This window comes from Diorhabda carinulata, chromosome 4, assembly GCF_026250575.1.
Source record: "Diorhabda carinulata isolate Delta chromosome 4, icDioCari1.1, whole genome shotgun sequence".
NCBI classification, from domain to species: Eukaryota; Metazoa; Arthropoda; class Insecta; order Coleoptera; family Chrysomelidae; genus Diorhabda; species Diorhabda carinulata.
Window position 1 is genome coordinate 27838069 of NC_079463.1, and position 27313 is coordinate 27865381.

The window sequence follows — 27313 nt, forward strand, 5'->3', positions numbered from 1 at the left end:
ATAACAGTCATTTTCGTGATTACAAGGCTCTCTCCTTAACATTGGTGAATCAAATAGAAGTCTTACGTTATCTCCGGTTGACCATTTTAGTAAAACCAGTTTTCACAAAACACATACGGTACCCACGTACTACCTTGGTTCGCTATAGAAAATACAAAATGCATTTTTTAAACCATCTACGATGCTTAAAATGTTAAGAAATAATAAAAACTATCAAAACACTATTTGTACTCAACGTTTCCAACAAATTTGACATGAGACACCATTGAGTAAGAATATACGAATATTTAACTTAAGTCACCATGTAGATAAAATGTAATGTGATAGAGTATTTCTGCTAAAACTTCTAAGATCTAAGGAAGGTAGGTTGACATTTGTTTCGGAGTATCTTGGATAGTAAAATGTGTAAACTAGTGTAATTAATCACGTTAATTCACTAACGATTTGATGTTCTATTTATAGTGTAACGAATGCCGGCGTATTAGGTACAATAGGAATGAATGGGATAGGGATATCTAGTACGGCATCAGCAGCTCCAACAGCAATGTACAGACCTAATTTTACGCAAGCGTTTCAAAGAACAGGACCGTATCCTCTTTTTCCAGGATCTACACCTTTTACAGCATCTGGAACACTTCTTACTAACGGTAACTCTCATTCTTTCTCTCTGCTATATGTTTTGGTATAATAGAACCAACTAATCATCCGTGAATCGTACTGAATACAAATTTAGTTCCTTAACACCAATAATAACTCAATTTAGTTGTATTAAGCGCGATACAATTAGTATATCATGCCCGAAATATAAATGTGGTGCAATTTCTTTAGACTTAAGTGATTTCCAAACTATTGACTATATTTTTGAGGCTTCTAGAGTTCGTGAAAGATGAAATGAAGGAGCGTATTTGGAAAATGAGTGAAAACGGATTTAATACAAATCTATAACTAAAATCTAGACTCTGAAATATCGTCAGACAAGTAAAGAGAATTCGAAACCTTGTGGAAAATCTGGACTCTATGTAGCACTTGTTAGCTGGTACCGTTGCTCTATCTGTTCAGTGCTAAACATATCGAATGTTTGATAATGGATATTGGTAGCCTATTGTGTACACGTTCATTCCAAACATTTACGCAAATTTTATGGAACATTAATCTGGACGTCTGGTAACCCTAAATCCACTTCGAAAGTGATAGGAAATCATCGCAGGAAAATGTTCGCGATTCAATACCATTTTTGGACAAAGGTGAATGTTTCAGGTATCTGTAAACAACTCAAATTGCACTTGTATGACAACACGTTTTGAGTACATTCAACAATAAAAATGTCAAACTTTCTCACGGGAATGTCAGTGTTGCCATATCTCAAAAATTAAGTTGCAACCCAATAAACATTTTCTGTAACTTATGGTGATTCCTAGTTATATAAAGACTATATAAAGGTAATGAAATTATATAAAAATGTTACGAAGTTTTGTAAGATCACCTTTTAGTAACACAGTTATTTAACCCTCGTAGAAGAATGCTATCAAATCCATTGATAAAATGCATAAAAACTTCAGTTGTCTCAATTAAATAGATTTATGGGCATTACTTTTTACTTTTACTTTTACTATTTTCGCGAAAATGACGGGAAAACCTAGGTACAAAATTGACTTAATTTTCTATGTAAGTATGATATCAAAATCTGGACGTTTCATTTAAAAGATTGTACGATTGGTTTAACTACTTCTGGGTCATCCTGAATGGCAGAAAATAATCTTAAATGGTGACGATATTAATTTTTCATATGATTATAATATGAGAATTTGTAAACGATAAAAATTTCTGTTGGTTCTGTTAGTTAGACCTACAACATGATTAATACCTGGTATTAATAGATATTTTGTTTGATTTTTTAGGTCCGGCGGATTTGAGCATGAAACAAAAGCCTTTGTTAAATCACAAATTGAATGCCGGTGAAATGACTGCTGTACGGCAACTAATCACCGGATATCGTGAATCTGCTGCATTTTTACTTCGATCTGCAGACGAATTAGAACAACTCTTAATCCAACAACAGTAGTATATTTCAAAGTTGAGATCATAATCCGATAAAACAAAGCAGAAACTATACATATAGAATTTGAAACGTTCAACTTTTTTCTTCTAGACTAAATTATTTATTTGCACATATACTTTTCATAGAAATACCAAAATTTATGTAGAAAGGTACACAAAAATGTACAAATTGTCCTTCTAGTAGTACAATGAATTTATACTAAATAATAATTTCTTCACAATGTTTAAATGGTTGATTTCAAGTGAAATAATTCGAGATCGAGTTCAAATTGATTCATTAACTGTCAAAATATACCAACAAAAAGTTTCAAAGTGACGGAGTTTGATTATTATAGTATTTTTAAATTGAGTGATTTCTTTAACTCCAGCTATCTCTTGGTATGTTACAAAGCAGAGGTGTAATTATGAGAATTTAAAATATTTTTCTCACACCTATTTTTTAGTTAGATCGACCTTTATCGATTGTTAATGTATGTGCTGTACCTCAGAACCAGACGAAGGTAAGTCCATAAATTACAATTTTCAAGTTAATACACCATTGAATGTAGAATTTGGTTTTACATTAAGCCATATCAACTTAAGTCCTCTGAAAAATCCCCTTTTGTATTTTGAAAGGGCTGTAAGAACCTAAGTCCTCACCTATGATTGGGCCAAACGAACGTAAATCAACTTAGGTTCTTGTGGCTCTAAAGCTTTTTAAATACAGTTAAACGCAAGTCCATAGCTGGACTTACGTTAGACTGGCTGCAATGTTCATCGGGCAAGGCATACTCTTATCTCCTTGGCGCCGTTTTTCTGTGTATTAAAAAATCTGCTGTGTCACACTCTTGTTTACTTGTTGATTTGATAACCTACTGCTCTTTCAATATACATAAACTTTCAAATATTACAAAAGAAACCGAGTCCAGCTCCTTCACTTACAGAGTTAAGGGTGAGGATTATTGATTTATTATGTTAGATTTACACAAACCAGAGAAGAAATGGGTCTATTCCAAAGTGTTCAATGAACACTTTAACTTATCTTTCCACTTGCCAGACAATGACACTTGCGATGTTTGCGACGAACTGACTGCCAAATTAAAAGTAAAAAAAATTATGCAAAACTTAATGAGCTCAAATTACAAAAAGGAAATCACCTGAAAGAAGCTTCACTTAGGTATGTACTAAAGAGAGAAGACAAGGTAAAAGCTTGTGCTACTGAAGGCTTTAGAGTTGTTATGTATGATTTCCAAAAGTGCCTTCCAACTCCAGATTTGAAGAATTCCCAAAGCTTTTAATCCAGAAAACTTTGGACATTAAATAGCACAATTTATGACGCCACCGTGGATAAAACTTGGTGTATGATCAGAGATGAAAATACAGCCGGTCGAGGAGGGAAAGAAATTGCATTATGTTTATTTACTTGGTCATATGAAGAACTTTAGAACTCCTGAGGAACCTGTTGAAAACTTAACAGTCTGCACAGATAACTGTAGTGGCCAGAACAGAAATATCAACATGGTTTTTATGTATTTATGTCTGTTGAAAAAGGTTCCGACACAGCAGGCATAGTATGATCAAAAGAGCGGAAAAAAAATTAAAAACCACACTATTTTTACTACAAATGACTGGAATAATTTTTTTGCTTCATGCTCTAATAAGGACCCAATCATTGTGAGAAGGATGCTTCTCAAAGACTTCTTAGACTTTCTTCACTTGATGAATAAAGACGCCCCATTTATTTCAAGGAAGAAAAATACCGAAAATGACTAATTTTTAATATCACATGGTTACAGCTTCGTAAAGGAGATACTAAACTGTATTACAAAACCAGCTTTACTAATGATATCTTCTAAACTGTTGTTCTTAAAAGAAAGCGGAGGGAAAAAGGGATTGTATTACAAGCGTCAATCCCACCAATGATATTAACTAAAAGACCGATAAGTAGTGAAAAATACAGAGACCTTATTAACTTATTGCAATGGGTTCCTGAGGAATACAGATCGATCTTTAAAAATATTCCACATAGGGAAAATGAAAGGAACTTTCCTGAGGATGACTCAACTGCACTAGATTAATAGTTTGGTTATCTATGGAATGTTACCCTTTAAGAACAAAAAGTATTTTGTATATTTAATTTTTTAAAAGATTTATTTGAATAAATATTACAAATGATTGCTGTGAAGTGTTTATAAACATACCTTGTCACAGTGTTGAGTGTTAAAACAATTTTATAAGTGCAGTTAAAAAAACGTAAGTCCAGTCCTTAAATAAGTCGTTGATTCTAAACGAAATACCTATGAATGAATTAAATATATACAAAATAATAATTCCAATAATTTTTTGCCGACTGATTCAATTATCAGCTCTGTAACCATTCCAAGAGTTCAATTCTTACAGTTTTGGTGCCCTCCTGAAAAGTTACTCTAGTGTGACTTACGTTAGTCGGGTCCTGAGGTACAGTGTTTGCTCTAGCAACATATTATCCTTGTAGTATATTGAACTTCTTGCATATGCGTAAATGAAATTTCTAACTAATGGTAAAAACACCTCAATGAAATGCTCAGTTTATAAACACCTTAGATGCTCAACTAAATCGTCTTCTTGACAGAAAATATGGATTTATCCAATGGAAAATGAACAAACTTTGGTAATCTGTGTTATATCATAACATCTATACATCTGTATATTGGATTAGAATATTAATTGGGTTTTAACTGCCTTATACTATGTATTCATCTAGTTGATATATCACAATCTCAATCCAATTATATAGCTTTGAGATATTTTATGATTCAGTTTAACCATAAAGTCGAGGTTGTTGAAGTGGTTGATTTTATTGTTGGAGTGTTCGCTTCATACGAGTTTTATTTTGTCGTCTTGACGTACCCTTTTACTAGATTGCTATTCCCGAATAACTCTTTGCTGGCTCTATTCTATAGTGACCTGAACTCTGCTTAAGCGTCGACACATACATTTTTCTTATTATTTGTTACCAGTGTATCGTTTATTTCTTGTGATCAATCAGTCTTTCCTTTTTGTAATTCCAACAAAACTGAATTAAGAAATTATAAACTACGAGGTTGGTTAGAATATAATGAAAACACAAAAATTTCAGAAAAAATTAATTTATTTTTCAACGTAATCTCCTCTTAGCTTTTCTCAGATGTTTAATGAGTTCGATACCCTTTTTATGATAAGAATCGTCAAGTTCCTAAAAATAGTCATCAACTGTCGTCATCACCTCTTCAATGTTGGAAAATTTTTGACCACCGAGCCATTTTTTCAAGTATGGGAACAGCAAAAACCCGAGGGGTCTAAATCCAGCGAATAGGGCACATGAGGTATCCAATCCAAACTTTAATTCACTATTTTTTGTCAATGCTATTACGGATGTGTGAGCTGGTATATTGTCTTGATGAAACAATACTCTCTTCTTAGCCAAATGTGGCCGCTTTTGCTTGATTTATTCGCTAAAACGTTCGCATAATACACGCCGTTGCCAGTTTCTCCTCTTTCAAGATGGTCAATGAAAATTATCCTATAAAACGTCTTCTTTAGAGTCGGTTTTTCCTTTTCAGTCCATAGTTTTGATTGTTCTTTTAGTTTCGGGTGTGAAATGATGGACACACGTTTCATCCATGGTTATGAAACAGCGTAAAAATTCGGCTTTATTTCTGTAAAACATTGTCATACACTCGGTGGAAACATTTCTGGAATCGTCACCTCATTTAGTCGATCACTACGACGCTGATCTTCGCAGGCCGTATGGCCTCGCTCAAGCTCTGTTAGCCATTATTTTACTGTTGACAATGACGAAGCCGTCTCACCTACGATAAAATCTTGTTCAGCTTTCACATTGGTTCGTCTAAGGACTTTCAAGTAAAAGTATTGTATCACATTTTTACCATGTTTACAAATTCACTGTAAACGTTCAATATTGATAGTTGCAGTTGCCAAACAACGTGGCGTCTTCAAACTTTAAACATTGTATAGATAGTGTACTTTCTAATAATGGTATTAATCAAGCAATCACCGTCATCTCTAGGTCAGGCCAAGTACTACACTTTTTAACAAGAGATTATTGTAAACTTAATAAAACTAGTATGTCACTCGGAGCAGAATACCCATTATATGTTTCGCCTAGTTTGCACAGCCTCGGCTAACGCCTCGACGAGGGCTCAACAATATTTTGTAGCCTTCTACTCCAAGTAAAATAATGTACTATTCTCCTTATTTTATTTGAACAAAGTTCTAGTTTATCGATAGTCTAAAACATCTATATGAATAGTTTCTCTTAAATAAGCCATAAAACAGAACGAGATAGAAGAAGATATAGAAGAAACCTTAATTAAAGGAGTGTTGAATGTCCTTAAAATAATAATAGTAAAAAATTATTTTTTTACTGTATTGTTTAATGAAAGAATTTCTGAGATCCGATTTTTCGGATAATGATTTCAGTTATTTTGAACTGAAATTTTAATCATGGAGCTATTTTTGAAAATATTAGTATCAAAACATGAGTGTTCTATTGTAATGGTTATTCTTCGGTTAAATCATCCTGGTAACTAGTTTCGCAATTACGCGTATGTTATTTTAAAGCATGATTTCTAGTCAACGGGCAACGTGTAATTTAAAAGAAATTATCAAAACTACGTAATTTGTAAATATTTTGACATTATTTGAGCCTAACTAGCTGTATATCTGAAATAATAAACGGTAGTCACAAATTAGTTGACTCCAATGAAATTAAACAAGCAAATCAAGTACTTTCTGAAGAGTACCATTTTGCACCGATTCATTAAATGAATTTCAATTTTTAACTATACTAATTGCAAATTCTTAACCTACAAATAGAAGACGATTATCAATATTTATTCAAGTAAATTTAAAAAAGATTTTTTCAGGAATATAGAATCCAATCAAAAAAATATACACTCTTAGAAAAGTTGATAGAACAAAAAATTGCTCTCTACATTCAATCATTCATATTTACTTGAAATGCTTTTATACTAAGTGGATTTAATAATTGATTGACATGTTGTAATATTGAAAGTTACACAGAATTTTGATTTAAACTAATTTAGAAAATTTCAAACATAAAATTCACCTCTTGATTCAGAATTCTGCCAAATGGCTGTCAAATTTTCATTAACTTTTTATTAATATTCTAAAAAAGACAGTGTTTTAATAGATGGTTAGGAAATTATTTCATTCATCAATGATTTTTAAAATGATCTTCAAGTGGAGAAAATATATTCTCAGTAACGTTAATATTTAGTAAAAGAACTGAATTACATTAAGCACAGAATTAACCAATTATGAAATTGAATATAAAAATTTATCTTAGTAAAAATACCCAAAATTGTATACTATAGATTTTAGATCCTCAGTGCTCACTTATATATCTCAGTTCTTGAGGAGGAATTTTTTCACAAACCGATTTATTGCACAATTTTCGTTTCTGTTCTTCAGCTCGGTTTAAATTTTATTTGTAAACAAAAAAATGAATAAATAAACATAACAGATGAGTAAATTGACTAATACACATTTGAGCAATAAATTATTGATTATGGTTAACCATAGATAAAATCAGAATAGACTGCTCATTCAATGAAACTCATGTTCTAATATGAGAACGAGATACAAAGAGAGTTGCGGTATAGTTATCTCTGTCAAATGCTAGATTTGTTTGTTCTAATCTCTTATATTATACTTCTCTCTCTTTCCACTACCTTATCTCATTTTACTAATCATTGCAGATATATCTATCTTAGATCAGGGAATATTCCTTTCTTAAGATGGCACAACTAATCTAATTCACTTACTCCAAAGAAACTGCTTAACACATTTGATAATATAAAGGCTTCTCGGAAATTATGATTCTGTATCAAGTAGATCATTTGTCAGCTGATTGCATAACGAGATTTTCATTAAAGATTCTGAACAACGCGTTTCCTTTTTAGTGGACATTTCAAACCAAACCTTAAAAAACCTTTTCTTTCCATTACTCCACTTCCATGCGTTAATTTATAAATTAACCTATATTTCCTTTGTGTTTACAGACATTAATTCAGATGTTCAAAAAATTTCAACTGTTTAAATAATTGTTATTGATTATTTTACAACAAATTTTCAGACTAGAAAGTTTTTATGTTGAAAAGCCAAAAAAGTACAACAATCTTAAGCTTTAGTAGCCTCTCAATCACAATGTTCACAAGGTTTAAGCGAAAATAACCACGTAAGGGAGATTGACAATTATAAAAGTGAAAAAAAAACCGACAGCTGATCGTATTTACCCCATATTAAAGATAGAGAGAGCATGCTTAAGTGGGCCTGAACTGCTGATAGAGAGAGAATGAACATCGAAATGCCACTATATACCTCTATCAACTCTATTCTAATTGCATTTCCATTTCGGAACTCTCATTTTATGAAAAATCTTTCCAGAAAAACTCATGAAAAGTAGTAGAAACTCTTTATTAGGAAATGAAAAAACAAAATGTAAATAAAATATTCAAATTCCTATTCATCAACGCCGCATTTTTTGCAAGTGTCTCCGCAGTGATCTCCGCAGATCGGTTGTACACATTGTCCACAATCAGTTGTTATCATCCGTCTTTTCTTATTCAAAATTAGAGCAAATGTATCAAAACCACCTTTAGTTTCATTCTAATACTGAACAATCGTAGGTTTTCCTGTTTCTTCTGAAATTTAACCTCCCTGATGCATTGTAGACAGTAGCAGTAATACCTTCTCTTCGCTGTCTTGTAGCGAGCATTTCTTCTGGTATTTCCCTTTTATTTTTCAAGAGCGCTCCAATTATTGTTAGTTTATATGGATCTTGGAGTAGTTCATCAGCCAAACTAACTGAAGTAAAGCAAGTGGCAAACCATTTGTACTGGTCTTTTTTCCTAAATACGGACTTGCATCTACCATATAACATGTCGAGGAGTCGTATAACAAAAAACAATTTTTATACCATACTTTGCAGTTTATTCGGAATGTACAAGCGGAATGGGCATCGTCCACGAAATCCCATGACTTGTTCGTCAATGGTTAGGTAAGATGAAGGTGTATATGATCATCTGCTAGATTCAATGATTTCCCATATTTCACGAACAGGAGCAAAAGGATTATTCATTTTCATTTCCTGTCTTATTTCTCTTGAATCAAACCTCAAACAATTCAGCAAAAACACAAAGGGGAACCAGAAATTGTAGTATGTATCAAATATATGCCTGCCAGATAGATGATTGTTTTTCTTGGCAGCAGAGAGGATCAAAATTGCAATCAGGGCTAGCAATTCTTCTTTAGTGGTAGGTAATGCATGGTTATTCTCAGTGAAATTTTGCTTTTCCAGTAATATTTCTACAATTGTATGAAATATTATATTAAGAATCGTAAAAAATATGTTCCAGTACCACATATTGCTTTGCTTCGCCTTTCGGACCAGATACAAAATGGATAAGCCTCCTTGAAGCAGTTCACCTGAACATCGGCGTCGCCCATATTGTCTCCCGAAGTGGTAATTTCTTGTCCATCGATAAGCCAATTTCATCGAGAGACTATTTATCAGTTGAATCATCTAAATCTTTTATCCATTCAATTTCAAGATTATCTTCTTCCTAGTCACTAGCCATTCTGCTGAAACGACATATCTTCAAAACATCATAAGTGACGAATAAGACGAATAAAGTACAAAAATCTGCGATTCAATTGACAATAATGCGATGTTTCAAACACTGGAGTCTAGTTACCAATTAAAGAAGAAGGTATTGAGAGTCTCGCCCCATTGCGGTAACCGGAAACAAACGAAATATCAAGACAACTATTTACCATCGTAAATTTTACGAATGTCCGGTTAACTAGTGTTAATAACTAGTAGAGAGAGAGAGCTGTAAACCATTGCTTTTTCTGTCTCTTCGAATAGTACAATTCCACTTACAGGCTGGACTCTCTATATTTAATACTAATTCTATGGCTTAGTAGGTAAAAAGGATCATAGCTTCCGAAAATCTCTAAAGATTGTCAAGAGCTTCAGTGGGATGCGTTACGAGAAACGACTACTGTAAGTCTAGTAGTGTCACTGTGAAATTAAAGCGTTTATAAGTTTCTAAATAAACCAATAAGAATATTTTGAAAGGGTTTGAAAAGTTTATATAGGCTGAAACTACTTCTACTCATTTAATTAGTGTACAAAATTATTATCAAAACCTAATAGAATTTGTGTGACTTGAAAATTTGATACATATTTGCAAAAATGGACTTTCAAATCTTACGTGCGTCTAGCTACTTTAGTTTTTTAATTTTTTGGACTCAGATGCTCCTTTTTTAATAATAGAGTGGTGTATAACTCTGTATATAGTTACTAAAAATATATATGTACGTATTCAGCTACTAGTTTTTAGATTATAAGGCATAACACTAAAAATGTACAAATGTTTTTTAAATATGTAAAATATTTATTTATCGAAAATATAAAAAATTTAAACTACTTTATTACAGGGGATATTTTATTATATTTGATATGATCGTTATGAATTTATTATAATTCAGTGTACCAAAGAAAAACAAAAAATATTGTGTATATACTCCAAAAAAGTCGGCGAAATTTTCGTACAAATTTTTCATTCTTATTTCTGAACTAATTTGTTCATGTAGAAGCCGAAAAAATAAGAAAAACTAGTAAAGTTAGACGTTTCTCAATCAACATCTGTTGTATTTTTTGTACGTGGAACTACTAACAGGAAACAACTATAATTTTTGCTCTAGTATTCTATTTCATCCAACAATGTAGACATATTGTTTCCTCTTAATATTAAAAAAATTTTTTTCAGTATTTCTCTATCAAAGGATAATATTATTGATTTAACGTTGTCGTGTTTTTATCCTTTTAACTTTACCAGTTTTTGCTGAGCCAGTTGACTTATTAAATCGATGTGATGAGGATTGTACAGGGTGTTTTATTCAAATGTGTTTAGATTAAGTTACGCACTATAATACATGGGCTTTTTCCAAAAATTTAATATGTCACTTTTACTTGTAACTAAATTTTTTCTTCTTCCAAACAAAAATGCGTGTTTGTTAAGATCTCGAATGAGATTGTAATAATTCAGATTAAATAAATATACTTCCAATAGAATATTTTACTTTTGCTTACCAACTTGCTACAATAAACTAATCCAAATATTTAAAAAAATTCCACCAAAACAATAGAAAAGGTTTGTTTTCTGTTAGAACGCTGAATCTAAATCAAAACTGGGCCACTATAAGAAATTAGTGCTCAAAATTTTGAATCGATAACTTTGCTAATGTTAATACATTTAGGAATAAAATCGTGAAAAAAACCATTGCACTTTATCAGAAATACCCGAATTACACTCTTCTGGTTTAATATTATAAACTTACTGTAGAATATGATAAAGGAGCTTCTTAAACCTTATAATTCTTATTAAAAAAGGTTACTTCTAACATACTTGTTGCATTAAACAACTTAGTAGCTTCTAAACAATTTCTCACCTTAATCAACTTTCAATAATATACTTTTTTCTCCTTTGAAAATAAATCGTGTAAAATCTAAGTTTCTTGCGGAGTAGAAACCCTAACTAGTTGACGTTGGCTGATAATGTGGATTTCCATCTCCTGTTACTAAAAGTACCGAGTACCACGGAAACGAATTAGCATCACTTCATAGTACTGATATTTGTCCCCCCATTGTTGATATCCGTAATCAATTTTACACCATTTCTTCTTTCTTCACCAACAATATCTTCCTCATCAATCGTTAATGTACAGAAAACGACCTCTTCTGACCTTCGAGGCCTAGCCTCTTATTTCTGTAAGATTCTGTTACACACTCACCCAATAAGCCTATGAGTTTGTTGCTCGGTTTACGTATATTCTCAGCGCTCTTGCTACTGCAGAAAGGATCATCAAAAATCACCTGCAGTTCCGTTTTCTTTCAAACTTCCACAGATAAGTTGGAATTTCTGGAACCGTTGGTGATATTCATACTAAATACACCACGACTACACCAACACTCACAATCAGATTGTCTGACGCGCTATTCGATAACCAAGTTATCGTCTTCAGAGAGTTCTTTAAAGTCTACTCTATAGTTTAGTAGATAAGGAATAAATGTGAAGATTCCCGTTAAGGAGGTTTTTCCCTCTGGAACTAATTTAAAATTTAGTATAAAACAGGAAGGTCAAATCATTAGGTTTTAGTTTACCTTCAGTCTGTGAAGGCAATAATTTGATTATCGAAACGCGCGTTAGACATGGTAATTGCGAGTCTTGGTGTAGTGGTGGTGTAAGCAGGGACTTCATTAGACCTCCATAGAGCAAAATCGATTTAATGTAGTAAAAATAACATTTTTTAGATACATTTCATTTCAAGATAGTCTATTTGAGGAGTGATACAATCAGTCCAATGCTATTGTAACCTTTCTATTTTTGTTTCACCTCAACCTAGCTATGATTTTTTCATTAGGTTGATATTTCTTTCCTCGAAGTATTATTTCCATGTCTGTAACAGCCTCCATTTACTAGGGACCAGATCTGTAGAAGTAATTCGAAGTTCCATCCACTGAATTTGACCATTGGCTTAATGGACTTGTGACAAGGTGCAAAGAAAAATTTTCTTCTATACAAGCATAAAAAATATAAAAATTCTTATCATATTTTACACCTCAAATCGCTTCTTGGAACAAATTGAAAATAGTTGACAATTAATTTATGGTGTATTGTGGTTTTATTCACTGATGTTTACGCACTTGCGCTAGATATATAAACCTTCAGTTTGATAATGTTCTCCATAATCAATAAAATTACAAAAAACAAACATTTTAATAACGACCTTCCTTGTATTCCTAAAATAAGGTATACATCAAATTTTTGAAAGATGAATCGACGGTCTTAAAACTATGTACAGATCAAAATTTACGACACTCTGTACATTTTGATTTCAAATTATGTAATAAATCAGTATCTGCAAATGAATTTTATTTATATTGATGTACATAAGTAAAGACCAGGTGTAACAAATTTCTGTCTATGTTTTTGGATAGCATACCTGTGTCTGTAACTGAATTCTGTATAAAAGAACATTAAAATAAAATGCAAAATTATCAATATTTTCAACTATACCGAATTGTAATTGGATCTGAATCCACTGCCAGAAGATGTATTAATAAAATACATCCATACTTTATGCAGAGTTTTATTTTCCATTACACGTAAAATGTCATGATTAAACACAAGTTTTCTAATATAAACACCTAGCACACGTGTGCGTGTGATAATATGAATTTGTGAGCACAAACTCGACGTAATGAAAAATTAAATAAAATCCGACTGTACATGATCCCGGACATGATTTCCCATCTCACACCGCGGATAAATATCTTTATAAGCCACCTCCGCGGATTGACTAACTGACACAGATGTTTTCTGGAAATACCTTCACAAGTTAAACCAAGAAGTTCCACTAGCATGCTGAACTTTTGCAAGAATACATATTATTCAGCTGCTCATGCTTCAGCATGCTTTTTTATACCTGGGAAGCTGCCCGTCTAGGAATGGGTAATGCCTGGAACGAAAGTGAATACTATGCTCTCATCAGATATTGTTCAGATAGCAACTAGCACGTTGGCAGCTGAGTTGGTGAAAAAGGAGAGAGGGGAAAATAAAATCGAGAGCGCAGAATAAATTAAAGTATAGTAGGTCGTAACTACAAAAAGAGTCTACAGCAAATAATTTTTTTAGTCTATTATGGTAATATTTCTCACTCCAGACAAATCACCGAGTGCTAATAATATGTAAAAGTATTTTTTCACCATAGACCATAGATAAAAGCTAGAAATGTCTGAAAACTACCCAAAGAAGCACGAAAAAAATGGCAACAGAAATACAACTCTTCTTAAAAAATTATCCAACTAAGATAGACACACCTACATATTGAAAAACTATCTATCACGAAACAGATCTTACACGACGCGACATCTGTGTATTATAATAATCACCTTTCTTAATTTGATTCGGTTTTTTGAGCGTTTTCTCTCAAAACGAAGAAGTTCTTGTATAACTCTCGATGCTAGTACTTCGATTGCCAGTATTGAGACAAAATTGAATGCATCATGTTCATAAATTCCCAATACGGTAAACTGATGCGGTAGGTATCTGAAATTGATATTTACTAAGTTTACTTGTCCAAATAGAAAACACATACGTGTATGTGATGATCTCTTCTACTTAGGTCCTACTATGTTGGTAACAGGTTCGCCCTAATTATTTTTCTTTCAAAATTCAGCTGGGCGTAAATAATTACTCGCAAAGGTTGAAGATACGCCTTGTGTTCCACATTCATTAATTTACATGGAATCGCATAGCATGTAGTAATATAACGTCGGCCTAATTATCAGGATGCGTAACTCCACACAACATAGAAAATGGAATATTAATGTCATCTAGAGGAGTATTATGATAATTAGGCCGCCGATAAACTTCGTTCACGGGTCTGATTCCGAATCAGTTTAGGTACCGATCGCATGCGCACTTTAAATCTTGTCGTTCGCAAAAGGGAGAAGTCATCCACCCAACGACGAAAAACCTACTTATAAAAAATATAAATGCTTAGTAAAATAATCAAAAGTAACCTATTTGCTTTACTGAAGTATTATAGTGAACATTTTTTATAAATAAATCTGCTTTAATTGAAGAGTATTCAGTTGGCCCTACTTTATATTATCTCTTAAGCAGTTTTCAATAATTTTAGCTCTTAATATAATTCTAATAGCAATATAAATATAAAATAGAAACTAAGCCTAAGATGGGAAAATTCCCAGACAAACATTTATTATGAGAACTGACCCATTTAAGTCACATTTGCCATATTTGTATAAGCGAAAGGCTTTATAAAGCTTAAAACTGCTATTTGTTCTATTTTACCAATTACTATTATACCAATACATTTATTATATTATTATTATCAATATAAACTACGTTTTCATTTGATTTAAAAATGAAACGGGTGGCTAAGTGTGATGGAATTATATTTAAAGAGGCCTCACGAGGTACCTTTATGTCTAAGCCCATGGGCGAAGGCATACTTCGCCCACGCCTATCTACGCCACTGCTTGCATCATGATGGTTGTAATATGAAATGTAGGTACTACCTTGGTCTTGTATTCTAGCAACTTTAGACCAAGTATCTCGGATCCATTAGCTGATTTCAAAAACGTTTTGTCAAAGACGAAATTCACCCTCTCAGATGCTTTTCGACTATTATTAATCTATCCACATGTATAGTTTCTTCAAGGATGTGGTTAATCTATGCTCCAAGAGCTAACATCAATATTGTCGTAATTCCCTACTTTTGTCCATTATCGTGGTCATATCGTTTCTGATGAATGACTATTCAAATTAGTATTAATATTCCTATAGAAACATCTTACAAATAACAATCAATTTTGAATGTCATCGCTACTGATAAAACCTGTGTCATTTAATTATGACACACGAAACATCATTAAGATGTTTTTCCTCGTACCGTGGGATGACGTTTTATTTTTTTGAAGGTTTTTTTTTAATGAAAGAGAAAATCAAAGTGACGACAAGAATTGGCCATTGATGTGTAATCCAATTTGTAATTTCCAATATAATCTCTTGAAACCGATCGTTTGGAATAGTTTAGCATTCCAACTATTTATCAGGTATCCCATACAAATCAAAATAAGTAGAAAAATATCTTATAGCTCACATATTCATCAGGTTTTTTATTCTGTATTAAACGGAGTTTTCCTCATATGACTAATTTGGCCAATGAAATTAGTTTGTGTCTGGGACATTCCAATTTTGAGCTATGTGCATGTGTAACGTTGGTTTCTAACCTAGTTTTCAGAACATTTAATGAAGATTTAACTATTCCTAAGCCATTTATAACCGTAGGCGAAGTTAAGAAAATGAAAGTGGACGTTACAAGGTAACAAGAGCTGAATTACCTGCCTAGAATCTTGTCCTTTTCAAAAAGTTTGAATTAGTTCTCGTTTATACGGCTAGAATTGATCGTCAAAATAAATGCATATGATATTTTTGAAGGACAGAATCACTCAGTTATGTAGCCATATTGATGGATAGATGCTAGCCTCTGCTTTGAAGACTGTTTGTTGGTGCATCAGATTATACTACACCCATCTATTCCCACACATGCATTACACGTGAAAACCTGAATATTATTTTGAATAAAACGATAAATACAAGAGAAATTTTACGGCTCACAACTGAGTATACTTTTGTGTCCATATGGAAGCGGAAATAAGGACATTACACTATAAACGATTGACTACCTCGTAAAAAAATCTTCAAACACTAACAGTTAGTTATCCCTTTCCTTTCTACATGAAGCTTGGCCTGATCAAGAATTTTGATGAAATTATGTACAGATAAAGCAAATGACTAAAATGTATTTTGAAGTTAAGGAAGCTGTTATTGTCGGTCTCCAAAATAGAGACTTTTAAAACATGGAATATTAGTTCAATGTCTAGGTCTAACAGAAACCTATATCACTACATCATGGTCGGAACTTTTCCGTGAACATATAAAGCACAATGCTGTAATATGTCCCTTAAAACCCACTTTTTGGCTCTCTCTTCGATTTTTTTTTGTCAAGATATCGAAGATGATGTCTTTCGGATTAAAAGTTTATCAATCTCCTTTTGCCGTAAAATTAAAAACTTCATTTTTTTAGAGTGATATTATTCAGTAACAATGGAGTTCGAAACCACAGAAAATCTTTGGGACGAAAGAGATTATTACTTCGAACAGAACGATAATTCATCACATTCCAAGCGACGAACAATGGTAAGACGAAAAAGTGATACTATTTACTATATAAAAGATGCTAATGTAACTATGCCGATGAATGTATCCAAAGAAGATAATTTACATGCGGATCCAGTTAGGGATACAAAATATAACTCGAATACAAGATCTTCTTTTCAGGTATGCTATATTAGGTTGAATCGAGAGACAGAGCAAATGTATTAAATTAATATAAAATATACAGATTATTAGAAATAAGTGAAACAAACTCTCTCACAATCACTTGTTGTCTATGAGGGTTGTCTGAAAAGTTCCTGATCTAATTTAGTACATGACATTGTTTTTCATAAAAATTTTTTTCCAAATAATAGTTGCCTTCTTTTTATTAAAAATAGGTGAAACTTTGAGGTTAGAGAACAGAAAAGAGATTCGTAGTGCAAATGTTAGACATGAAGATCATTGAAATGTGAGAAGGTGCGTTATCCTCAAAGAAAATCACTTTCTTTTATTTTTAAAATGCGGTATCAACATTTTTATGGCTTTAAATCGACTTCGCTTTTGTCGGAACTGGGTCGGTCTTAGCAATCCACTATTTTTTTCAATTCAGAAGTATAGTAGGGGATCCAGGTTTTATCTACAGCAAAAAACGAGCACATAAGGCCCGTGTAATGTTCAGTTGAATGCGGTTTTGGTCCAAAGTGAGCAATGACGGTACCCATCGCGCGGAAGCTTACAGATGCAAAATTCTTCAGTCAGTATATGGCAAATGCATTCTTTTGATGAGCCGTTTATCACTGTAACTTTTATCCAACGGTCGTCCAGTACTATTTGGTTAACTCTTTAGATGATATACCTGATTATCGTAGTTTTTGGCCACCCAACCATATTCGTCGTCAGTCAAGTTGATATTGCCTAATTAGAATTCAGCTGCCCAAAATTTTAGTAGTAAATGAGAATGCCTAATTTTTACAACGACTCACTTATACGATTGTTAGACAGAAACTGAACGTCCAAACTTGTAGTGAGAATCCTTCAACGCATGCGCAAATATATTTCCCAATTTATTTTGATAAGTATTATCACCTACAGGTTGAGATCGGAAACTTTTCTTAAAACCGTCGCCTGTCTTACATATGGTGGAATATTTTTTTCCAAAGCACGTAATTCAAGGTGGTATTTAATTAAAAACAAGCCATCATGTTGTTATTATGTATATATTATTCGATCACTAAAATTTATTATTGCTTAAAGTACGAATATCTATCATTTTCTAATATTCCTGGATGATGATATCTTGTTCAGTAGTAGATTTATTAATTGTATCATTAAGGTGCTCTTAAAAATGTATGATATAATTCTTAGATTTCCTATATACCCAAATGTTTTCGTTATTTTATGCTCGTAATCCAATTATCAAATGTTATAGAACCCAAAAGTGGGTTCAATGAATCTAAGAACTACATTGGATGACTTATTATTACAAGTATATCACCACCAGGCTGTTATTCAACATCAATTTTTATATGAATGCTACAGAATCAACATTTAACAATCAAAAAAATAGTTGCTTAGTTTGTATTTTCTCTGAAGTCGTGTATACTCGACATGTTCTTCGTCGTATATCTTCATTTCGTATATATTCTGTTCTGGATATCCTGCGCGATCTTCACAAGTAGTCAATTTCCACAGCCTCTACTTTTCTCTCCTATATATCCATCAGTTGCCAGCACTCGCATCCGTACGTTAAAATGGGCTCCACTATGATTTTTTGTGTTTAGGTTCAGATTCAGAATTTGTGTAGCTTTTTTCCCTTTTTATTCCCTATTTCTTTCATCTTCTTTTGTTGTTCTTTCTTCTTCTTCGAAATTATGCTTCCTAGGTATTTGAATTGTTTACATCGTCTAACCCTAACTCCTTGAATGCTTCCTACATGTAGATATTCTATTTTTGACATATTCATGTATATTCGTCGACCAATTTTATTAATATATAATCTGCGTTATCCTCGTCACGAGCTGTAACAACTGGGACGTCTGAGATAAATAGATTTGTCAGGCACTCAATGCTAAACTGTACTCCTGTATCAAACTTTTCGAATGCGAAAATGGTTTCGATATGGTACATTCTAGCTGAATCATCATATATCTTGGAAAGCTTCGAGCTTCTTATCAATTTTTATTACATATTGTATTCGCTTCTTTGCAGTTACCATCAAAATAACCAAATGAAGTTCGTGTGGTTGCCAGCTTACAGTAGTTCTTCCTGTACTGATGTTGTCAAAAAGTTTGTTCACGAGACATAACCAAAATTAAATCTATTACTTTTAAGGCTCTTGTCAAAAAATAACAATTCGAAAACAGTCTTAATTTCGTTGATATCAGTGGGTTTTGCTCTTCAGTAACTATGAAAGTAATTACTAGTAATCAGCTGATATGATTTTATTATAGACATACACTTTCGAAGATTCGGCTGATCCTTCAGATACCGAGAAATGTATAGCTTTTTGGAAGAGCGTCATGGAAAAAAATCTGCAGCCGGTGAAAGAATGTATTATAACGAAAGGAGTGAATGCCGAAGGAAGCAGAAAACAACTTGAAACCCGATTAGAGAGCACCAACGAAGTTATAAAAAAGACGTATGAAGCGGTTCAAGATGAATATCTAAATTTGTGGAAGGGTATTGTTGAAGAAATTCAAAATGAAAAATTAGAACAGATTAAGGTATGATTTGATGAAAAATTCTTTCCATGCCAAATTTATTCTAATGCGCATTCCAGACAAATGCAAGAACACCATGTAAAGTTTGTGATTCATTGAAGAATTTAATAGACATACCAAGTGATAAGACGATAACAAAAGACAACGTTAGGGATTTGAAGAAAAAATCTCTTGAACCTAAAAAAACAATTCCACGTGAGTACTAAATGTATTTGAGTGAAAGTAAGTGCAAAGTTACAAGGGTTGCTACTTAAGACAAATAAAAAGAAATATTTATAATTGGATATGGCTCCATTGTTTTTCAAAATATTAAGATCAGACTTTTGCATGCGGTTGAATCTATTGTCGAAGCATTTTTTCCAATTCGATAGAGATTGCTCCAAAATATCCCATTTGAACCAACCGCTTCTTCAGGTGTAGAGGAACGTTGCCTTCGCAATTTACTTTTAATCGAACAAGGACTTAACGGCGATGGGTGATCCATTAATTCGATGTTTTGGCCGTTCAAAACCGTCTTTGTTTGGGCTGATATTTGAGAGCTCGCATTGTTGTGGTGGCGAAAGATTCCTCTTCTGCGATTGGTTTCCTTGACTATTTCGAACAGTTCTGGCTAGCAAATTGAGCTTTTTGAGCGTTCGTCAAATTATGTGGTATACAACACGGATAAATCTTATTCACTACCAAAGTAATATTGAATGAATGCGCGTGGAACTAATTCCCAGGTATGCCTCCATCTCACAGTTTGTCAGATGACGATCTTGCAATATTAGTTCAAGCACAGCATTGATATTTTCTGGCATTACAGCCGATTTTGAACAAAATTCATCCGGTAGCGAAGTGCGACCACGAATGAAAACTAACGAAATATTTTGGCTAGAGATTGTGCTTCATCACGTAGCGCGCTGATCGGCACACTTCCGTTGGTTTAATCCATTCAAAAGTCATAGGAAAATGTTTAAATGCGATTTAATTCCATTTTTTGACCAAGATGAATGTTTCAAGTATCTTTAAACAACTAAAATAGCACTTGTGTGACAACACGTTCCGAGTACGCTCACTAAACTTTATGATGATAATGTCAGATTTGACATATTCACGTCAGTGTTACCAAATTTCAAAACTTTTGCTCTTGAGTGTTGAGAATGCGTATCAAGCATTATCATTCTCATTATCAAATCAACTAAAACAAGGCATAGTTTTGTATACGGTCGAACAGCCAGATGGAAATAATTCAAAATAACTAAATGAGAGAGAATAATGCTTGGATACATCGATTTGTTTTTTAAATGCACATTTTTTTCAAGAAAAACAAATTATACAGGGTACGTCATGGGACAGCAAATACCAGCGTTCCTTTTTACTGACATGAATTGGGAAAAATACGAAAAAAAAATGTTTATTTTCGTTTAAAACTCATCGCCTTAAAAACTTGTTGTCTGCTTGTATGTCAGTACTGGTCAGTGTCAATGCTATTTTCGTTTAATGTACGTAATGTTATCATAAAAATGGTTAATTGAACAAAAAGGCACAAAATAACCATTCAATAAATGTTTGGTTATGGATATAACTCAAATACTTATTCCAAGAAAAATTTTCAAATTTGTCGCCTATATCCTAACGAACAATTAGCAAAATAGAAAAGCAGTTTCGCGAGCTTGGTCATATATGAAAGATAAAAACAATTGTTGAAAATCATATCTTAGGTTTCTTTGCATTGATGGCTACCAAATCAATGTCCGGCAGACATTTTTTTGTGGAGTTATGTCAAAAGTATTGTATACAAAACTGAACTACTCAAATTAGATGACTTAAAAAGATGATTCACGCATGCGATTATATGAGTTACGCCTAAGATGTTGAGTAGCAGACATTTCTATTCTATTCTATTCTATTCTATTCTATTCTATTCTATTCTATTCTATTCTATTCTATTCTATTCTATTCTATTCTATTCTATTCTATTCTATTCTATTCTATTCTATTCTATTCTATTCTATTCTATTCTATTCTATTCTATTCTATTCTATTCTATTCTATTCTATTCTATTCTATTCTATTCTATTCTATTCTATTCTATTCTATTCTATTCTATTCTATTCTATTCTATTCTATTCTATTCTATTCTATTCTATTCTATTCTATTCTATTCTATTCTATTCTATTCTATTCTATTCTATTCTATTCTATTCTATTCTATTCTATTCTATTCTATTCTATTCTATTCTATTCTATTCTATTCTATTCTATTCTATTCTATTCTATTCTATTCTATTCTATGTCTAATATGCATAATAATGGTATCGAGGTACTACCGGGAATTGCGTTGGTGTGTTATATACCAAAAGCTCATACTTTGATATAATTGTGGACTGTACTGTTATATTTAGAAGTATTTTCTATAATAATGTACAGCAATCGAAATAATTGATACTATTTGGATTGTCCATAAAGTGCATTCCTCTATGATATGAGTAACATTTACATAATGTTTTAGTTTCAGAACAAAAGGATAGCCCTAAGACACGCCCCCGCGTCGTCTCCTTAGAAGAACGGGAAGTAGTTATTCATACCATAGAACCTACTTTTGAGGAAAAAGTATCTCAAGAAACGAACACACAAGAAAGTGTTTCCAAATCATGGAACAACGAAAAGCGACATTCTTCCCGTAAATCATCATTGAAAAGTTATACGGAAAATGATAGTATCAGAATGGACAGCTTTGATTTAGCCAAGTCAGTATTAATTTCAAGTAATAAGTATATGGCGTGACAGTGAGTACAAGAAAAAACCCATACATAAGAGTTTTCTGTCAGTCTAATTGATGTTTGATGATCTAATTACCGCCTCATTCAGAATCAAGTGTTGTCTGATATTGCATGTTCTACCACCTCTTGAATATATCGTTGTGTAGTCATTTAACCTAGATCAAACTTATGAATTTTTCACAATAAGTCTACTTCATCAGCAAAGATCATATTTACCACCGTAACTACTAAAATCAGAGTGTCTTTGCCACTCAATCGAATTTTCGTATTGAGTGCACGTAAGAAATTTGTCCGTGAGACAATAAAGGAAAGAGAAGGAGAAATATTCGTAATTGCATGAGGAAACAATATCTAGACACACGATGTATCAAAGAAAAGACCACAATATGAAAAATTTTCACACTATTTCCTAATTTGTGCAGTGAGTTCTTAGTTTTCTAGTTGTCACTTTTGTTGGAATAAAATTAACAACATTATTAACAGAAGAAATAGGCTCATGAGAGCTTATAAAAATGAAAAAGGAAACATGAACTTGAAATATCAAGTATTGCAACAAGTCGTAGTTACTATTAAGTCAATAGCGCGAGAAATCTCTAGCCACGTAACCTTCGGTGTTTTGCATCTCATTAACTATTGCCCCCGCTTTTGTTACTCGAAAAAATGAAAAAGGAAACATGAACTTGAAATATCAAGTATTGCAACAAGTCGTAGTTACTATTAAGTCAATAGCGCGAGAAATCTCTAGCCACGTAACCTTCGGTGTTTTGCATCTCATTAACTATTGCCCCCGCTTTTGTTACTCGATGAAAACATGCGGCTGCGTCGTGAAGTACTTATACTTATGATTCCTGTCTCATTGGTACTGTAAGATTGATTCCATCTTACATTTGTTAAACGATAACGCCAAACTCTACTAATATTTTAGTACCTATCAATCCAAATTCATATTTTGAAGCCACATCGATTACTAGAATACAGAATGGAAGGCGTAGAAGTCTATAGAACGTCTACGAGCGATTCATATGTTGCGAATTTCTAGACGCACTCGTGTATATAAAGCATATTATTCGTTTGATGCGCTGCGTCTGATGCTTACGATGCAGACATGTCAACACTCAGCTTAAAAAGAAAGAAGCCCCAACAAGTTCACGAATCTTCTTCTAAAATCTCTCACTATTTAGTACAACCCTATGTGGATCGTTATCCCTGTATTTTGGTTTACTTTTCTGTGCCCATCGGTTCCTATAAAAGCTGCCCGGATTTCCCATTAACATGAAATCAGGCAAATTGATGTCCCAATTGGATATGCGTGGAGCTCAATTGTGGACCATTAGTGGGCTTATTTATTATCCACAATTATAGATACTACCAAGCGATCATCTGTCTCTAAACTCGCCCGAATTTTTCTTTAACGGAATCTTCGATTGAAACTTTTGGTACACTAGTCTTGATGCTGCTTGAGCAAAATGTCCACAACGCACTTATTCTGGTTAGTGCTACAGAATGAGCGGACTTAAGGGGTGTGATATCCTTTTTTTATCGGCAATTTGGATGACCAAGGAAATTTGTCGATATCAAAAAAAGTTTGGTTGTGACAGCTTGACATTCTTCGTCGGACCTGCCTCTCCGTTGAGAGATATTGCCGACTTCTGTATGTTAAGTTTTGTCTAGATGATGAAAACAATATAAGTAAATTTTTTTCGAAGAATTATATCGATTTTGTTATATTTCGTATGTTTGAAATATGAATATTGTTTTTCAGATCGAAAATGAGAATGAAAAGGCAAGTGTCAATGATGTTGCCCTCAGGTGAAGTTGAAATACTTAAGAGAAGCAGTGAATCGGATGTGAAATGGGAATTTCCAGATCTCAGAGAAAAAACGAGTTATGGGTTCAGAAAAATTAGGAGTTCCATTGATATTATGATGATTAAAAAGGATAATGAAGATAACGTCTTCGGTCAACCTACGAAATCCATCACAAAAGCAACACCATCATCTTGTCTTAAAACTTTGAACACCGGCACCAGCATCTCAACGTTAGTAAAAAAATAATATTAACATATCCACTCATACAGGTTGTCCTGATTTTTTCGGTTAAAAGTTTCCAATCAAAGGTCAAAGCCGCGTATTGATGTGAGTGAGTGAGTGAGTGAGTACAATGATATGCAGACGCTACGAGCGCTATTCGTAGCCAGACCACGACTAACTCACATACTGTTCAAGCAATAGTTAATCGAATTAAACCAGTTATTGACAATAATAATGCCAAAATTAATGTTGTTGCTTATTTTACTGCTTATTCAGAAGCATCAATGTGTTGCCGTAAGAGATTTTGGAGTAAGTAAATCGTCGATTCACCGTATTTTACGAAAACATGATATGCAGTTCTATTATTACAATTTGTCTCAAAATTTAAAACCAACCGATTTTATTGAACGAGTTTGCTGACCTTGACAAGATGAAGAAAAATACTTTTTTACAGAAAACATTTAATATCTGGATAACGGTAAGGTTTAGGTATAGGAAAGTTACATGAATTTGCCTAATTTTTACCCCTGAATGCAATAAAATAGAAAAAAATGGGTGGTTCTTTAAAAAAAAATGAACAAATTTGATATTTATGAAGTTAAACTTTCAGCACTTTTTATACATAAAACGAAAAATTTTCAACATAGATTCAAATACGTCTGACCTTGCTAGAAGCAACCAAACAGAAACCATTTTCATATCTTTGAGGGTATCCTCGTAAAAAAACAATGTATAAGGGTCTGCCACGGTCAAACTTTTTACAAGAAAATTAATAACTCAAAAAGTATGCATTATTCGAAAAAAGTTTTTAGACAAAAGTATGCTAAAATTTTACATAGATTTAAAAAATGTATTAATATACATAATAAACTGGGTGTGTGTTCTATTTAAAATAACAAAGTAGAAATTTTCCTGATTTCACTATAAATATATTGCTATATACAGATAGTTTTAACTCATTGTGGGACACTCTGTATAATAGAGTGGGTTTCAAATTATTCTATATATCCTATAAAACATAGAAACAATTGTTGGGTAATCCCAAGGATAAAACACTAGATTTAGAAAAGAGTGGTATTTATAAAATTAGCCCTAATAATTATGACAAGAAGTATGTTGGACAAACTAAGAGATATGTGAATGTTCTGCTTAAAGAACACTCTCATTTAAATTATCGACATAAATAAAGATATGTGACATTATTAAAAATTGTATATAACAATAAAGTATTGATTGCATTTGAAAGTATTGAGATTATCAACTGTAAGAATATTTTTGACAAAGGGCACATTCCTTACAATCCACTGTACAGGTTATCAGCTAGGGAATGTTCGAAGTTATTTTTCTGTTAGAAAGAGTTTCATTGGTGATTATAGGTAGATAATAGGTAGACCAAGTTAATATGTTTCAGTTCATCTTCAGTACCTTAAGACGATAACTTGATTATCGAAACTCGCGCGTCAGGAACTGTAATTATAAGTGTTTGTGTAGTGGTGGTTTAAACAGTGTGTTCATTATGAATATTAGCATAGGTTCCAGAAATTCAAACTTAACTACATGGATTTTTTTTGGTAAATGTAGATTCGATTATCCTACAAATCATATATTCACTTCTAAGTACAGTTTTGTTATCTAAAATACTGTGTTTGTCAATAAGTCACTATTTTAGCCATTTTTTCCTATTTGTCCTTTGTTTTTGAAACAATCTATTATTACATCTACACTAATGCACTATAGTAAAGAGTATTGAATAGAAATATCATAGTCGTATCAATACTTGGTAGAGAAAAATTAAGAATCTTCGAAAAAATCCTGCTTACAACGTTATCTGATCAATATACGCGCAATATTATCAAGACAGAAGCAAAAGCGAAATAGTTCAAAAGCTTTGCATGTAATACAACGATTTAAATTCTGGGACATTCCGTATGAGATATTTATCTACGTATCGAATCTTTCTATAGCTAACATTAGACATACTTATTTTCAGATTAACCGGTCGACAAGTATCTCTACTTTTGCCTACAGGAAAAGTGGAAACAATTGAACGGCAGTCGGTGTTAAGTTCAGATTGGGATATGCCGAGCCCAAAACTCAACGTTAAATCTTCCATTTTAGCATCTGTACCATCAGATGAAATTTACAAAAAGAAAATAGCAAAAAAAACAAAGTCGGAAGAAGACATTGAAGAACCGAATGTTGAGTTGAAGGAAGAGGAATGTTTAAAAACTGCTAATGAAGAAACATATGGTCAGATCGAAACTCTATTTCAATATCCAAGATACTTCAAGAATCATTAGTTGAGGTGATGCTCGTTATCTTGTCAATTTCCAATGATTTAGTAATATTTTTTATATAAAAACCTGTTTCTTAGTTTCTGCACAATAAAAAGTTCAGAACTCTTCCGCGCCTTAACGTTCTCTTTTATTTGTCTTCACTTATTGTCTTAGTAGCTGATTTTAACATTGGAATGTTTAGGTACTCATATCTTTCATACTAAGACTGCTGTTGGTTAGCATTATTTCTTACTACAGTGGTCACTCGTGATTAGAAAAAGCAAAGATATGTCAAGAGAATTATATACCCAGTGTTCGTGGTACAGAATTAGTTAAATGCACAGTGGACAGGGTACACAACCGAATAGTCATGTGCAATTCTTGAGTTAGTCAATATACCTGGATTGATCTTACATTACGAAAATGCATCGTCAGAAACTGACTTTTTACATGAAAATAATTTAACTGTCTTTACACGTCCACCCTATTCACATGATTTGGTTATGTGTGTTTTCTAATTGTTTTTTAATCTAAAGGAACATTCACGTGTTCGATGTTTCACGACATAGGATAATAAATCAATTCATCAATTATTTGAGAGCTTTCTAGAAAATGACTGGTCTTAACAGTTTTGAAGACTTCTGTAGCAATTGCATAGCATTGATG

General features: G+C 32.7%; 2 protein-coding genes across 7 annotated transcripts in view; both read left to right on the forward strand.

Annotated features, from left to right (window-relative positions):
- The window catches only part of LOC130892643 (nucleolar protein 4-like), a 90134-nt gene extending 76878 nt beyond the window's left edge, over nucleotides 1-13256 (forward strand). For all 4 annotated transcript variants that reach the window (XM_057798159.1, XM_057798156.1, XM_057798158.1 and 1 more), the window contains 2 exons: nucleotides 463-647; nucleotides 1899-13256. In XM_057798159.1, the coding sequence (XP_057654142.1) occupies nucleotides 463-647; nucleotides 1899-2062 (349 nt within the window). In that variant the 3' untranslated portion in view covers nucleotides 2063-13256. The remainder of the gene's footprint in view (nucleotides 1-462; nucleotides 648-1898) is intronic.
- A 2285-nt stretch (nucleotides 13257-15541) lies between these two features.
- LOC130892555 (uncharacterized) lies at nucleotides 15542-26786 on the forward strand. Of its 3 annotated transcripts, none has more exons than XM_057798013.1 (7): nucleotides 15542-15751; nucleotides 16786-17039; nucleotides 19307-19579; nucleotides 19636-19771; nucleotides 22071-22308; nucleotides 24104-24379; nucleotides 26362-26786. In XM_057798013.1, exons 2-7 carry the CDS (start codon nucleotides 16806-16808, stop codon nucleotides 26669-26671), a joined length of 1467 nt encoding a protein of 488 aa, XP_057653996.1. In that variant the 5' UTR covers nucleotides 15542-15751; nucleotides 16786-16805; the 3' UTR covers nucleotides 26672-26786. The 3 variants fall into 3 exon arrangements, with proteins under 3 accessions (XP_057653996.1, XP_057653997.1, XP_057653998.1); XM_057798014.1 differs by having other exon boundaries at nucleotides 22077-22308; XM_057798015.1 differs by having other exon boundaries at nucleotides 15544-15751; nucleotides 16786-16898.
- Nucleotides 26787-27313: the final 527 nt, after the last annotated feature.